The sequence below is a fragment of the Polistes fuscatus genome, unplaced genomic scaffold (assembly GCF_010416935.1).
Source record: "Polistes fuscatus isolate 324 unplaced genomic scaffold, CU_Pfus_HIC Scaffold11, whole genome shotgun sequence".
NCBI lineage: Eukaryota > Metazoa > Arthropoda > Insecta > Hymenoptera > Vespidae > Polistes > Polistes fuscatus.
The window spans coordinates 900,852-917,287 of NW_025113009.1; the positions used below are offsets into that span (position 1 = coordinate 900,852).

The following is a 16,436-nucleotide window of genomic DNA, read 5'->3' on the forward strand; positions in this document are numbered from 1 at the left end:
GTGCAATCTTCGTCCTTGAGATCATCTTCGACATCCGCTTTCTATTCTTTTCTATATTTGGCCTTCTATTATTTTTTTATTTTTATTTTTATTCGATTAAACAAAGCTTACGATTTTAGCATGAAATCGATGATGATGCGCGAAAAGGGTCACGAAAAAAGATACGTCGTCGTGCACGAAGATCAAAGTACGATGAAATTGCAAGAGTAAAAAAGCGGAATGAATGAATGGATGAGAAAAGATATAAAGAAAGGGTGAAAAAGAAAGAGACCGAGGGAGAGAAAGAGGTTTGCTGCAGTTAAAAACACCGCCGGTGTGCATCTGATGAAACGTCGACGCCACGTCTATGCGAGATATGTTAATCACATATGTTTCCCTGTCTTCTTGCTTGTCTTTTGATTTGCAATAAAAAATAAATTATCATCTAAGCAACATTATCTATATAATAAATGTTGTAGACAAGTTCTCTCTCTCTTGGTGCTGCTTACCAATGGAAGATACGAGATACGAGTTTTTCGAGTTTTTTACGAATATCGATTATATCAACGATACGTTAGTATTAATTTAATGCTACGCTGAAAATAATAAATCTCTTTGGAAGAAAAAGAGGAAACATTTTTTTATTATATCTTTCGGCGCATTTTTTTCAGATGATGTATTTTTATACAAATCGAAACGAAAAATGCATAACAAACTTTTCCTCGAATATTTCTCATATTTACTTAACAAAAGCACGTTTTCATCGCAGAACTGAGAGAACCGTCTTTCGTATTTTATATGTTTTCAAAATAACTCGGACATTTGTCAGAAATGTTTCAATTACGTAAAATAAGGAATGTCGTGTTACACCTTAAGGATACACCTCAAGGATATACCTCGAATCGAAGCTTAATTATCAATGCGATGATCGTTATTGTTACAAATAAGCGACTTTCTGGAGATATTTCAGAGATGAACATGAGACCCCTGTCTACTTTCCACAGCCTCCTCTTCCCTTGGTTCGTCTTTTGATCGGCGAAACTACATGGAAGTGGGCCGAGAATTATTTATACGTCGCTCGACACAGCTGATCTTTCTCTCTCTCTTATCCTTCTCTTTCTTTCTTTCTTTCTTTCTCTTTGCCCCCGTATTTTTGTGCGTCTAGGCGTGGAGCCAGCGGAGAACCGCGAAAAGATGAAAGGAAAGAGATATTGAAATATAAACGAACGGAACAAAAATTCAAATCCTCGTGGATATTTATTATCGGAAATTTGTCGAATAAAAAGACGAGCATTACGCGAGAAAACAATGAGAAAAATGAAAGATAAGTTAAGATTTATACGGTTACATATTTCCTTCGCGTAATCATCATCTACGCAAATAACCAAGTCGCGAACGAAGAAAAATAGTTTTGAGTTTGAGAGGTGAAAAAAGTGAAATGTTGCTCAATACTTTTCATGATGTTCATCAAAAGAAGACTTTTGGCATATTCTTTGTTAAAGTAAAAGCATAAAACACAAAATATCGTCAAAATTAACGAAGAAAATCTTACTTTTCGTAACTCTCTTTCTCTTACCTAGTTCTTTTTTTTTTACTAATACGTACGGGACACCTTGGCCGCACCCGGTAACTTAACATTTACATTTAAATTGCTTTTTTGTCATTGAAAACTTTAATTGGTGTTGTGAAGAGAGAGGGGAGGGGGAAGAAGCTCCGCGACAATCGAGATATGTTTCGAAAAAGAATCGTCGAGCTTATATTTTTTTTTTCTTTGCGGTTTACGCCGAAAGTCGCGACGGTAGCAAATATTTTTCCTTTACCTCCTCCTCCTCTTTTCCGTATTCGCGATCAATCACGGTTCGTCGATCGTCTCGAAAGTGGACACATTCGAGCGTGTCCCAGAGACCGGTTCGATTCCTGCTTGTCTCGTGAAAGAAGCATAGAGAGAGAAAGAGGGAGAGAGAGAGGGAGGGAGAGAATAACTCGTACAAATTTCCATTTCGAAGGGCTTCCTTTCGTTGGCTAGCAGTGACGTCAAGCCAGGATGCGTGGGATTACGTCTAAATTGCGTCGGAACCTTCGCGTTCATTCTTGCGCAACAGCAAAGAACAGCCTATTGAACATTCCGATTCAATCACGGTAAGGCAAGGCAATCGTTCCATCATTTTACTTCGATAAACGCGATATTGTCCTACTTGTCCTACTTGCCTCCAAACTCTCTTTTCCTCTAATAATAAAACCTTTCGAAATCAGAAAGACAATGTCGAATCTTATGTTAGCCATCTTATGTTAGACAGTCGTAAAATGATGAAAAAAGTATCAATTGTATCCTCCGAATCAGCAATCGAAAGAAGCTCTTGCACCTCCGATTCCTTTTCTAATGCGATAACGACTTTCAATGTCAGTAGGTCGCGTATAACGACATTTAAAAAGCTCTACTTTGAAGTGTCTCGTCGTTGAGCCAGCATACATACTCCTCCTAGAGTAGCGTTTCTTTGGCTTCTTCTCTTCTCTTTACTCCGATATTAAGTTCTTATTTGTCGTTATTCTTTGGTTACTCGTGACATATCGTGAACATCGGTTTCGTCTTAGGAAGGGAAATGCAAGAATTCGTCTGGTTAGGTCTCATTGAAAATCCAAGGAATCCATCGCAGCACGTTGCGGTGGTCGCGCACCGAGAGCCTAAGCGGCTCGGCGTGCCTGCCGGCGCTATGTAGGTTACTATCGCAACGGTCTTCCGTGCCTCCTCCTCTCCCTCCCCCTCCTCCTCCCCCCTTACCTCACTTGGGCTGCCTTTAAGAAGGTCGTTTACGGCACAACCCGAATCCACTTTTCTCTTTGCTTTTCTTCGCTTCCCCTACCCTTCCCTTGTCTTATCTTCTTTCTGCGCTCGAATCCCGTATCATCAACAAAGAAGAAACAGTCATACTTGTTCTTCTTCTTCTTCTTATTCGGAAAAGACTTTTGATAAATTGCTGCTTCGTGATCTTCTCTCTCTTTCTTTACTTCTTCTCGATAATATTCTCAAAGTTGGAATTAATCGAGCGATAATAAGTAACGGGGGAATTACGTTCGCGTCGTAAAATCTTGGAAAGAAATAGATATTAAATGAATCAAACAATAATCGTCGAGTCAGCAAGAAAAACCTAATAAACAGAATATAATATTATATTTATTTGTAATGTACATAAAATAGTGAATATGAGTTCAATTTTTGGTTTGACGTCTTAGACACGTCATCCGCTCCTAGGGAAAAAAAGTGAATGACGTGTCTCAGACGTCAAATGTACCCAAGAAGTTAATAACGTTTAATAAACGTTTAATAATTAATTTAATTCCAATTAAAGCTTGTTATATGGCGCCATTTGTAATTTAGAGTTCATTAAAAAAACATTTCTCATACCGTCTCCCGTATAAATATATTTTCTATTATCAACTACATTTATTATTTCTGTAAATTTTTAAAAACGTTATTCAATTTTACTTACTTTCAGATTAAGATTGCATATTTATATATTGAATTGTGACCAATATTAACTGCAGTATGAGCATGTAAAGAGATCATAATTTTAGGTACGCAGCAAGTCACAAATGCGAGCGCTTGATGCTCACGTTTCAATCGGTAATTTACAGCTGTGCATAAACGTTTATCCATAAGAAATAGTTAGAAAAGACGCTATGGGGTCCACTAAACATATTCCTATAGTTAGTTAAAAGTCTCCTCAAAGAAAAGTTGTTTCGTGGACTTTTTTTCCAGGTTTTCAGGATTTGGCCAGACTGTGTGTGACGTGCGCACCCGCGAGCTTGCCCGAGAGCTTGCCCGAGAGCTCGCCTCTGTTGGTGGGGTAAGCCGAGCTATGCCACGTGATCGTCGCTCGCGGGTATATAAAGCCATGCGATTCGAGCTGGAATCAGCCACTCGCCGCGGCTGGCTCTGAAGCGCTTCGATCGATCGATATGTCGTTGCTGTTGCGCTTTACCTCACAATTTTATCTGGCGCCTTCTTTCTCGTAATTTAAGCAAAAAGAGAGAGAGAGAGTGCGTGTGGGAGGGAAAGAGGAGGAGAGGAGAAGGAGAAGAGAAGAGTAAAGAAAAGAAAAGAAAAGAAAACGAAGCTATAAGAACGCATATATTATGCATGCATATTCGAATTGTGAAAAAGAGTAAAAGAAGTAGATAAAAAAACAACATCGTAGAGGAAAAAAACCGTTTTGATATTCGATAACAACGGAAAGAGAAAGAAAGGAAAAAGAGGAGGAAATAATAAAGGAGAAAGGCACGTGCAAGCGTGATCAATGACTTGGGAAATGTCACGTGCACGACTTGCTTGGGGTAGGTCACAGAAATCGACGACCTCTAGAGGAGTGACGTAGGAAGCACGCTCTCGTCCTCTTCTAATTCGATACTATACCACCAGCATCGAGTCGTTATATACCTACCGTGGTAGTCGTCGTCATCGTCGTCATCATCATCATCATCAGTGACAACACTTTTATCGCTCTAGTAACCGACGACGTTTCGGTTACGTCTCTGTAGTCGTCAAAGAGACGTCAAACCAACGGATATTTACAATTAGAGTCGGCTCTACTCTCGAGGAAAAGTACACAAAAATACATATGGATTTACGTATATAAATATATAAATAATATATACGGGTAATCGATGGGAAATAAGCAGCAAAATCGTTCATTGATGCGTCATTTGACGTCCTCAAGAATTTTTGGGCGTGGTTCGCCAAACAAAAGAGAACAACCCACGTTGGACCATCGGTCCGGATTCTTACATCGTGGCTCCCTTATTCAAGTATAACGGGAAAAAAAAGAACGGAAAGTGAGATTCTTATCATTAGAAGATATACGTAAATACCCATGTTACGTGTTAGGTGGGAGTTCATCGGGAGGAAAGTAGCAGTCGTAACGGAGACGCGCATCGATCCAAGGTCCGCAAGTGAGCTCTTGCCTTCGCCTGCTTTTCTTTTTCCTCTCTTCCTTTCTCATTCAAGGTGATTTCGAGAGCTGCTCACTAAATAAGAGTTAAAAAACGAAAGACGAGCACGCATTTTTACTATAATACGTAGTCATTGGCGTTCGTAACCTTATTTGCTTGAAAAAGAGAGAATTTTTGGAAAGTCAAACTACAAAGAGGCGCACTTAAATTTTCAGATAAAAAAAAAAAGATGTCCTAGAATTGATCAAAACTCTGACTCGTCGCGAATAATAATAAAAGTAGGTGTTGCGTAGGAGAGGAAATCGTCCGATTTATTCCAGTTAAATCCTGCATTTTATTTTGACTTGGCTTAAAATTGCTCATCGTAGGGGTCGCTTTTCTTTTCGTACATTAACCTAGCGAAATTCATTCTTGTTCCCTATCCAAAAGGAAGTATTATCCTATCCGTACGTCGTCAAAATGAAAGGCGTATCTGCTCTTTACTTTCAAATTGAATCAAAGATTTTCATCTATCGAAAATAATGATCGTCGGAAAGAAAATGATAGTTGGAAACGGAGAAGGAAAGTTCTACGGGCAATTTCTAGAACGTCGTCCGAGCACGTTTGCCGATCTTCGATGTCGCCGAGGTCGGTCTCGGTGAAGAAAACGAAAGAGAGAAGACTGGCTCCATGACTCTATCCGTTCATCTCGATGGATGTGTTATAAGGACGCTTCACGCTCTCTAGACGCTTCACGTTCGTCTTCTGTGCGGGAGAGTAATCTAAGCGGGAGAGAGCTGCTGCCTGCTTCTCTATTTTTCTCTTTTATTCTAACGGCAAAAGACACCACCTCTACTTAGGCCATTCTGAGAAATCCGATCGTAATTACTTCCGACTCGGTGAGAGATCTTTTACGGGATCACCGAGAAAACGGAAATTCACTTTCTTTACCTTGGCACCGATGCTTTGCTTGTGCTACGATACTTTTCTCTCTTCTCCCTCTCTTTATTTCTCTCTCAAGCGTCTAATATCTTTTGATACATTTCTTCTTTTACAATTTTCTATATAGACGACTAATTAAAACCGTAATAGCTTTACATTCTTCTTTTCCACGAGATAACATCGGAAAGTTCTTCGTGTTCGTTTAAATGGATTAACATAGATGAATTCTTTCTCTGTCTCTCTTTATATATATATTAATGTAAGAATGATGCAATTGCTTGCTTTTCAACAACGCAATTAAGACAAGGCTTATGTACGTATGGCGAGATATACGGCGTTTTCACAATCAGGTAAAAAAAAAAAAGAGATCTCTTTAGATGCTTTTAATGAGCACCATTCGGGGACGGAAAGTTTTATGTAAAAACTCGTCCAATTTTCAAAGTGCTTTATCTTGACAACGGCGTGGCGCGTATGGTCTCGAATGGTGGATTCGATTGTAGGAACGAGCATGGAATAACAAGAGAAATCCTTCTTCCACGGTGACAAAAACAACGCAATCGAAAATCAACGTAACCGTCAGAGAGATAGAAGGGATAGAGAGAGCTTTGACATTTAAATAGATTTTTATTTTCACTGCGTAAACGCCTACTACGAGTGGGGCAGCCTTCAACACCGGATTCAGCTTCGGTTTCGATTTCTTATTTTTCTTCTTCTTCTTCTTCTTCCCTTTTTTTCGACGACCTTATTATTCGCGTTATTTCGCGTTACGTTATTCCGTGAGGTCGTCCGTATGCTTAGTTAGACTTTTTCGTTCATCTTTTATTAGAAAATCATTGAATCAGCCAAATTTCGAATTCGAGTAGAAGCCATTCATTTATTCGATTTCACAAGAGTTTTCGAATATAAATACGCAATCGTGCACGAGTGCTCGAGAAAAGAGAGAATTTCATCCTCGATTTAGAAAGCGTCGAAAATATTCTTAAAAATAAAGAATCTTTTTCTTTTGTCTTAGCGAATCTCTCCGATAAAATTTGTTTCAAGGTTAAGGTGAGCCAATAGCGATAAGCAGCAACATTTCCAATTCGAGACGTACATCTTTGATTGTTCTCTCTGAACGAAAATATACGTATCCATATACATATATTCATATGTAAGATTTACAGTCGGGGAAATCTCTGGAGTAATGGATAAACAGCTTGTATAATAAACACGAGCCTTTTAGATTTGCGTTCCTTTCGTTCGTTGTACTAACCGATAACGTCTGCGCGTTCTAATAATAGTGGAATCGCGATAACGCCATCTTGTCATTGTCGTAGAGGTGTCGTCCCATGTATTGTTCCATCTATATTGATCCAAAGAGAGATAGGAGAGAAAAGAAAGGTAAAACGAAAGAAATATATTATTTGATATAACGTATGATCATACAAGATTAATACTCGATCTGCCGACAGTTTATGTATACTTTCTATATCGTAACTGGTCAAATAACTGGTCTTTAACAAAAATAATTTCCTCTTTTTTTTGCAGTTAGATATAATAATAAATTTGCGTGTGATAATAACTTTTAAATAACGATTAAAACTCTACTTATAATTACAATCGAGTCGTGCAGTGAAATGAACTAAATCAATAACATTGAATCCAGAACATTAATTCCCAAATTCAAAACTAATCATTTAATCGATCGTGATAGGTTTAGTGTCCAAAATAAGTAGGAAGCATAATTACAAAACAAATATATTTATTACTAAATATAAGTTTGAAGAGCGATAAGACATTTCTCTCACACAATCATACGCATTATCCAAGTGATTCGCATGCGCGTTCGATCTTGAGAGTGCGTTGCCAAGCGTGCTCCTCTCCCTTTCTCCCTCTCCCTCCCTCTCTCTCTCTCCCCTCTTTCTCTCGATAAAGAAAGATTTTAAACTATTTCTTTATTGTCTTCATTTTTATCTTGTTATTGGTCGTGTTTTTTACGTCTAATGTAAAAAAACATTTACCACTACGTCATCGACAAATAATTTTTATCGATGGACCGCGTTCAAAGTCGACGGAGACCAATTTGAATTCTTGGAAAATAGAAAAGTCGTTGGAAAAAAAAAATGGCTACAACGGACTTGATGGAAATTGAATTGCAAAAACTGCAACCGATACGCGAAGAACGTCGAAAGAAAACGAGAAAAGGCTTGAAATGTTTTTCGTTTCTTTTTTTTTTTTTTTAGACTTTCTCCTCCGATTAAATTAGATTCTTTAATTTCTTCTTTCTTTTTTAAAAACCTCCTCGTCGATAAAAAGCATCTTTCCTTAAACAACAAATTCGACGACCATTTTGTTTTTCTTGAGACATTACTAAAATTTCTCGAGAGGGGTGGGGAGAATACAAAGCGACGTTAACACGTCACGAATAGGTTCGTGGATCCAACGGATGTTCTCTCGCTTCGACGTGATTAAATTCGATCGAAGAATCGAATAAGTAAAATACAAAGTGCTTCGAAAGATAAGATATACGAGGTATTTTAAGTTAAAACGCATTGGCGTCAAATTTTCATTCGACCTTTGATTTTGTCCACCTATGTATATATATATTTTTCGGCTTCTCGCGTTCGTTCTCGGTATTGGGTCTGGATCGCAACTACAAAACTTTATTTTTTCAGGCAGCAATCGAGAAAAGAAAAGGTAGAGGAGAAGGAATGGAAAATTTAGAAGAAGCTTCTTGTATATTTGATTTCTTTAACATTTATTCGTTATAGTACCTAACAAAAAACGAACGCTCGCTTATAAAATATTCTTGCGCTAAAAATATTGTTCCAAAGTTTCTTTTTTGTTTTTTCTTCTTTTTTTTCTTTCTTTTATCAGAAACTTGTTATTTCAGACTGACAATGAAATTACCTTCTCGTTATCGGCTTAACACGAAACAAGTTCTCATTATTGTTTTTATATTTCTTACTTTTTAAGCTCAACTCTTTCCCTCTCCCTCTATCGTTTTATCTCTTTACTCAACGTTTATTCTTTCGTGGTTCTCATTGTCAAAGTGATGAAATGAAGCCCGTAATAATAACATCGGTAAGAGATGCCACTGTTCTTTATCAAATCAATACATATACATCATCAAAGTATGTCCATATGTTTCGTAATGTCTATCGAACGAAACGACTACAATTAGATTTTTCATTGTTTTCTTATTTCTCGCGTGAATTTGAGTTTTTTTACCGTTTAGCATTTGCATTGCGTTCGATGCCAACAAAGGACACGCCTAATTCGGACTATCGTATCGCATGTAATACTCGTTATAACCTACTGACATACTACTTCACGAGAAAACAAGCAAGCAAGCAAGCAAGCCATCCAATTAAATTTGCTCTCGAATTTCGATTAGCTTCTTTCTCGCCGAATCCTCTGTGCGCTTGCTTCTTCTAATCTTCCAAATGATATTTTTTCTTTATTTCATTAGCGTAAGTAAAAGGCACACATACACGATTGAGGAAAAATAAATACAGATTCCTACACTCGACGTATGAAAAGCGATTAAAAATGAGGAATACTTGGAAAGTGCACAATAAGCAGTAAGAAAATGTTTCATTTTTGGAATGAATGAAAATGAGTAATCTTGATGGTTTTGGAACGTGAGGTTTGTGGGAGGGTTGGCACGTACGATACGATGGGATTGATGAGTCAGAAAAGTATTATTTATAGTTTCTCTGTTTCTTTCTCCGTTTGTATGTCTCTCAACAACGATTTCTCTTTCGTTCGTTGCAAGTGAATCACGGACGAACCGAACAAGTCATTCAGGGAGCAAATATAGCCTCCTCTAACGTTAACGCCATCCCTCGGTACTTTCTTCTTCCCTTCCTCTTGTCTTTCTTATTTTTCTATTTGGACGTTTACTCAAATATCTCTGATGTTAATGGCAAATTGAGCATTCATAGTGATAAAATCTGTGAAAGATAATCGACGACGTGCTTGGATCAAGGCCCCCGTCGACTCGATCTCCGATGACATTTCCATAATCGATACCAAGGACGTCGAGCGCGTCGGAATAATAATCGTTTGGTGGTAGTGGTGCGCGTGCGTGGGCGATACGTACTCTTTAGCGCGATAGGAATAAATTGTCGTTCGATAAATCTTACTCTCGAGACTGGTGGCGGTAACGAAACAAGTTATTAACGTCGCGTTACGCTTTATTTAATACTCTGCAGAGAATATAGACTAGTATCTATAGGGGTTCTATCTCATTTATGGATGCAGCTTTTCTATAGGGGTCAGGATTTTTACCTTTCACGAAAAAAAAACCAACGATCTACGAAGCTGACAGAAGACAATTAACGCCTTTCGATCAAAAAGTTTCTCAAAGTTGCGCTAATTCAACGTAGATTTCTTACCACCATGATACACATTTCGATTAGCAACAATGTCTAACGAGCGCAGAATTTTATTTCGAGTTGAAACGCTTACTCGTCTTTAAAGAATTTGGCTCGACGCTAGGCAGAGGGGAATGAATTTATAGTCGTTCCTTCATTGCCTGATTATATGCGTATTCTTCTTTCTTTTTGCCAATATTTTTAGCTCGCTCAAGGGTAGAGTAAGGTGGACTAGTAAACGTTTCTCGAAGACGCGTGGATAGCGTTAGGTAATTCGTGGCCGAGATATCAGGGGGGTCTAGGTCTTTTCCAGATCAGGAATACTAATTTCCTTGATGACGAAGACTTTTGGAAATGGAACGCGTGTTCCGAAACGAAAGTGACGAGCCACCACTCTTCTCAGCAGTTTCTTTTCATTTTCAACAACTTCGTGGGTCGAACTTTCTAAAAACAAAGTCATTAACGCGTTTGCATTTGCATTGCTCAATCATCGGATATTTGATCGATTGGGAACAACAATCAACGCGATTTAATCAGATATTTTTTAATTGGACTACCAATGCGAAGGTGCAAAATATGATGAAATAAACGATTAATCCTTTATTATAAAAATCGGCCCGCCATTTTCAACGTGGATCGTTTTACGTATTGCCGCCGTTGTTAAACTTGAGAATTTCCATCGAGTTCGATTTCAACGAAGCTCGGATTACGTCACTTTTCAAAGGAGGGGAAAAACGTGTGGCGAAGGCTACAATTATAATCATAAAGCCTGCTTGGTTATCGGTTATCCTTTCACCTCCGATCGTTAACCCGAAATCGGAGAACGAAAAGGCGTCTCTCGAGCGCGTTAGAAAGGGATCGCCGTCGCCGCCATCCCCGGTTTCGTAACAACCTCGGCTATTGCGCGAGAATAATGAAATATTTTTCCTAATTAAAGGAAGGTGAGGGAAGAAACGATCGCCGATGCGCGACCAAGAATTTCGCGATCGGATCACGAAAAAAGCTTCCCCCCCCCCCGACAACCACTTACGCGGTGGCGGGAAGCCCCTTTCTAGCTGCTATCGCTAAGAATTTTAACGAAAGAAACTAAATATTTCAATGCCGTCGTGCACGTTAACGGAATTTCCCAAATGTGCTCATAATTATGAAAGTTGTCTAAGTCATATGTTTCTGGTTTCGAGATATTTTAAGGATTACATTTGAACATTAAATGAATTCTATATAATATTCCCTCCCTAAATTTCCATCCCTCAATTTGCCCGGAATTGATTCATGCGATATTATTTTACGCGGTTCACATATGTACATACATATTTTCCTATAAGTTTTTAAATTGATAATTTTATACGGTCAGTATTGTGAGATCGGTTCGTGGAACGCGTGACGCAGAAAGAAACTTTGTTTCGTCAAGCCCGCACAAGGCTTACACAAGAAATCCTAGAATAGAAAATATGGAGAAAGCATTGATGATTTGGATAAACGATAACACAATAAAATTCACCATTAATAGTTTTATAATTAAAGAAAAGGAATTTACAATTTAATTTAAGAAAAAGAAATTATCAAAAATATATACACGGATAGGTTGAAAAGTTTTATACTTTATGATTTTTCATGCCGTATATTAGGCTAAAAGTTTTTAACCATTCTTTTGTGTTAGGCTCAAAACTTTTCAGCCCACCTAAATATATTTTTTATATAATTTATGTAAAATTAAATAAAAATTATATAAAATATATATTTTATATAATTTTCTTTTTTTTTTCCTAATTAAACTATAAAAATTTTAGTTTTTCACCTAGCATAAAAAGAACTGGTATATAAGAATGCATGTGAAAATTCTCCCTTCGTTTTCTTCGAAATGGTTTAGTATTGTGTCTTACCGTTTGCATAGTCTATAGTCCTAACAGACCCGTACAACTCTGCAGAGTTTAAAAAAAAAAATCAGTTTTTGAAAGGTTTGGTAGTCCTTTTATAAGTGTCTCGATTTAAAGGGTTATCGTGTCGCGGTGCATTTGATTTTCTGGCTGCAATCAAGCGCAACGTCACTTTCACTTAGCACGCGTTTGCGATTTATTTTCCATTGCTACTTTGCCCGCAAATCGAACGAACCTTCGCGATGGAAAAGTTTAATCAACAATCAGTGAATTTCTTGTTCGTTCAGGTTTGGTCAATAATAAAAATGAAATAAATATATTATCATTTAAAAATAAGTGTCGGCGCATAATGATTACTTGCGTCATTGAGAAATAACTTTCATCGTTGACACTCCTAAAATCGAACTCGAGGCTGATCCAGTTATCGTCCCTCTCTACAAACGGAAGAGAACGTACAGATAAACAATAAAAATCGGCGAAGCGAAAAGAACAGTCATTTTCGTAATTGTAATCTTGCTCATGCGCGAGGACTCAGTGTTATCTACTCGATATACCTATGCGCAGCAAGTAAAAATGACCTTGTGCCAAATGCCGTTTCATCCCAAATCGAGGACAACCGTGCTGCGCTCTCGAATGCCGTTCGAGAACCGTTCGAGAACCGTTCGAGTTTTCTTCTGCTTCTCTCTCCCTCCCCCGTAGAATTTTATATCAGGATAACGTCAAATGCGGGTGTACGAATTTCAAAAGATGTAACCACCTTTCTCGACTTCTCGACCCTTTGCGGACGCGGCGCATAGAAACCGCTGTCGCGAAAGTTGTTTCAAATTACCAGGCCACATTTCGACATTGTCGCTCGTACCACCACCACTCGAAGATATCAAATTTCGAATAAATGTACGCGCGCAGAGATTTCCAATTTTAATTATCTTTAGATGTAAATATCTCGAGAATAAATGATAGAAATGATAATCTCAAGGAGGACCTTTCCAATAATCTTGTAATCTCGTAAAAATATAACCTTTAGAAAAAATTCTTTCAATCGTTACATTTTCCTCTTGCAATAGATAGCGCAGTTTTTTCATTTGAAACTTCTTAATTCGATTTTAAACAAAAAAGATATTTAGATAATCTCATTTAGCTGAGACGTAGTCCGTAAAGAGTTAATTATTCTTATCCATTTTCATATTTGTTTGGCCAACTTTGATATGAGCCCCCTAGTATTGTATTCTCTCCTCATAATCGTCACACGTCGTGTCGCCGCAGCTGTATCAAGAACTGTATAAAGAAGACAAACGACAATTCAAGCAAATTTTCAATGTCCAAAGGGGAAGAGTCAATGGACCACCGAAAGAGAGGGCAAGAGGGGCTGAAAAGTATGACGCAAGCAGATGACGAAAGCCCGATTGAGATGATATACGAAGCTATATGTTATACATACTACCATAAATATTTGACATCGAGTGTAAACTACAAGGTTTCCCTTCTACTCTTCCTTTTTTTTCTTTTTTACCATAAACAACGATCTGCGGTTCGCCCAACGTGCTCTTACAATTAGATTTATTTCGTAAATTCGATGGTGTTCCAGAAAAAAGAAGCACTATTCGCAGAGCAGCTAAGAGCTCTTAACGTGGCGAGCGGCCAATGAAGAAAGTTCTCCTTCTTGGGAATTAAAGAAATCTATTTTTTACCAAACGATTCGAAGCTCTAGGTTTATTTATTCATGCCAATTTTCGTTAGGAGTCGGTTCCCTAAAACTAAAAGCAAATAAAACTACTGCGTCCATGTTTTCCTATTCAAATTCGTACGTTTCTCGAGTTAGAGTTAGTTTCCCAACTGACGATAAATAAAATGGGATCCTTTGCTTTTATTAGGAATTTGAACGGGTTGTTTTCTAGGCGGCGCGACGGCGCTAACTCGTTCACGAAAATGTCACGTATGCGTCTCTCAACTGTTACGGCCTTTACGACAGAAATAATTCGAAGCTGGCACGGGAAGAAGAGTAAGCAAGTGGGCGTTCTCGTCACTTTGACAATCGTGACCACTCGCGAATGTACTTTAGTAAGCAACCGAGTATCTTTTACTTCGATCGAAAATAAATTCAAATCTTCGATAGCTTCGCGACGATAATCCCGATCTCTCGCAGTTCAGTCAATTCGGAAAGTGGAAATACGCGTGCTGCTGCGCAGTGAAATTGAAACGAGCGCTCGCTCCCTTCGAGGAACTTTCATATCGCCTTCTGGTACGATTCGACCTTTCGTCCTTTCATTTAAAAGATACCGTTCGACGAGAGGGAGACCTCTTTTCCTCCTTCTCTTGGCCTCGACACGTTCATTCCCGTCAGAGAAGCTCGAATATCGAGCTTACTTTCTCTCTCCACCACCACCACCCCCTTCCCCTTCCTCTTCCCTCTCTCTCGCTTCCTCTAGATTCTTCAAATTAGTAAGAACTTTTCAACACTCTTTTATCGATCCTTCTATGGGGGGGTAGACTTTACACAAAGGAATTAATTTGCCATTAGTTTGCATCAGAGTTTACTCTCTTCTCTTTTTCATACGCGCTCGCTTTTGGACAATGTAAAAAGGGAAACGGAAAGAATGAAAAAAATATCTTCAGTCGTAATTTCTAAAATGTCAGGAGCCAGTACCGACTCCTACAGTTCTTTAGACAGGACATGAGTTTGAGGAGGTAGAAAGGAAGGAGAGAAGAGAAAGGAAAGATGAGGGAAATAGAGGCCTCGTACGATCAGTTTTTGCGAAATCGTTGCTCGATCCGAGCTCACCTAAGAAATGAAAGAGAGAGAGAGAAATTGACTTTCGAAGAAATTGGAACCAACGCGAAAAAAGAAAGAGATTTCTTTATTATTTACAATAAGAATACAAAAAATAAATTTAATGAATATCGATGCTAAAAATTCTCTTCTAGTAGGACTCGTGTTTCTTACGTTTAGGCCGTAAAGCGTATTATCATACGTTTCATACTTTGTTATAGTGCAAGGGCTTAAACGCGGAAAGGAGAAAAAAATAAAATAATCTTTCGTCATTTCCATTGCACTAAACGAAAATTGACATATTTTTACTTGTTCTTTTTTATTTCAGCAACTGTCATTTCCATCCACGCAATCTAGCCATGGCTCGGCAGGTTTCACCTTCAGCCTATCCGGCAACCAAGATATTGAAGGACCTCAGGGTGGCTTCGAGTGCATTCAACAAACAGGTCCAACGTTAGTATTATTTTGTAATTATTTTCCTTTTCTCGAAAATTTATTTGTAAATTGTATCAGTGTTAATAGCATGATCCTCAAAGTACAGTAAAAACAGATCGTTCAATGCGTCAATTAAAAATGTAAACTGGAAAAGAACAAAACTCTTTTTTTAAACGTATGTATGCCTGCTATCACAATTATTTTTCTTCACCCAGGAGCCTGGAAAGCCTCGGAGCACTGCCATATAAAATGCGAATACAAGCGAATGACGACGTCTACGAGACAACTAGGCATCGAATGGCGGTGGCAGAAGAAAATAATAAGAATAAATGGTAAGTAGTTAACGTAAATAATCAACAACAACAACAACAACAAAAAATACGAAATTGATCTACAAACGATTTCAAATGAACGTTAGAAACAAATTTGAAAATTGAACTTAACGAAAGTATATCATTTTTACGAGAAAGAAAAATATCTTTGGATTATTTATAATATTTGCTAGATTCTTGAAGCCAGTGATATTTCTCGTGTTTTGCTAGAATAAAAAAGAAAAGGAAGAACAATGAAATTAATCGTAAGCCGTATTTACGCGAAACGCGATGGCTAATTTCTTTAACGAAGGAACCACGGTCAAGGCTAAAAGTGCCTCACAAGTGCAACTTAGTTACGACTGAATCCCCGATCGAGTCCCTCCCATCCCCCAACTCTTTCCCTTAAGAAAGCCAAATGCTTTATCGCGACATGGTGGTACGGTTCACGCGAGAACATATCGCATAACTAAAAATCGTACAATACTGCGTCCCAGGGGAAGGGAAGTGAATATACTCTTCTTGATCATTACATACAATTAATTAGTTGTTTTTGATCATTTTTAGCACCAGGGTGATCAAAGCAAATGGACCGGATATTGGCCGAAAAGTAAAAGTTAAAAGTACCGTTCATAAAACGGTACCACCGGTATCGAACAATGCGAGATATCGAGAATCATCAAACGTTCCGCCATCGTCTACAGGTGGTAATCAATCAAGAGTATCTTGCACCTACAAAATGACTCCTGTCAATAATCATCCGATTGTTCGTAATCAACCTGAGAAAAAGATTTCCGACATCATGCGAAGACCACTCAAGTACGCTTCTTCTTTTCCAGAT

At 38.2% G+C, this 16,436-nt stretch overlaps 1 protein-coding gene across 1 annotated transcript in view; it reads left to right on the plus strand.

The window, feature by feature from the left end:
- The window catches only part of LOC122526490 (RNA polymerase II elongation factor Ell-like), a 42,134-nt gene that overhangs the window by 23,022 nt on the left and 2,676 nt on the right, over positions 1-16,436 (plus strand). Inside the window, exons 3-5 of the mRNA XM_043649922.1 lie at positions 15,178-15,302; positions 15,500-15,616; positions 16,163-16,414. Of these exons, the coding sequence (XP_043505857.1) occupies positions 15,178-15,302; positions 15,500-15,616; positions 16,163-16,414 (494 nt within the window). The remainder of the gene's footprint in view (positions 1-15,177; positions 15,303-15,499; positions 15,617-16,162; positions 16,415-16,436) is intronic.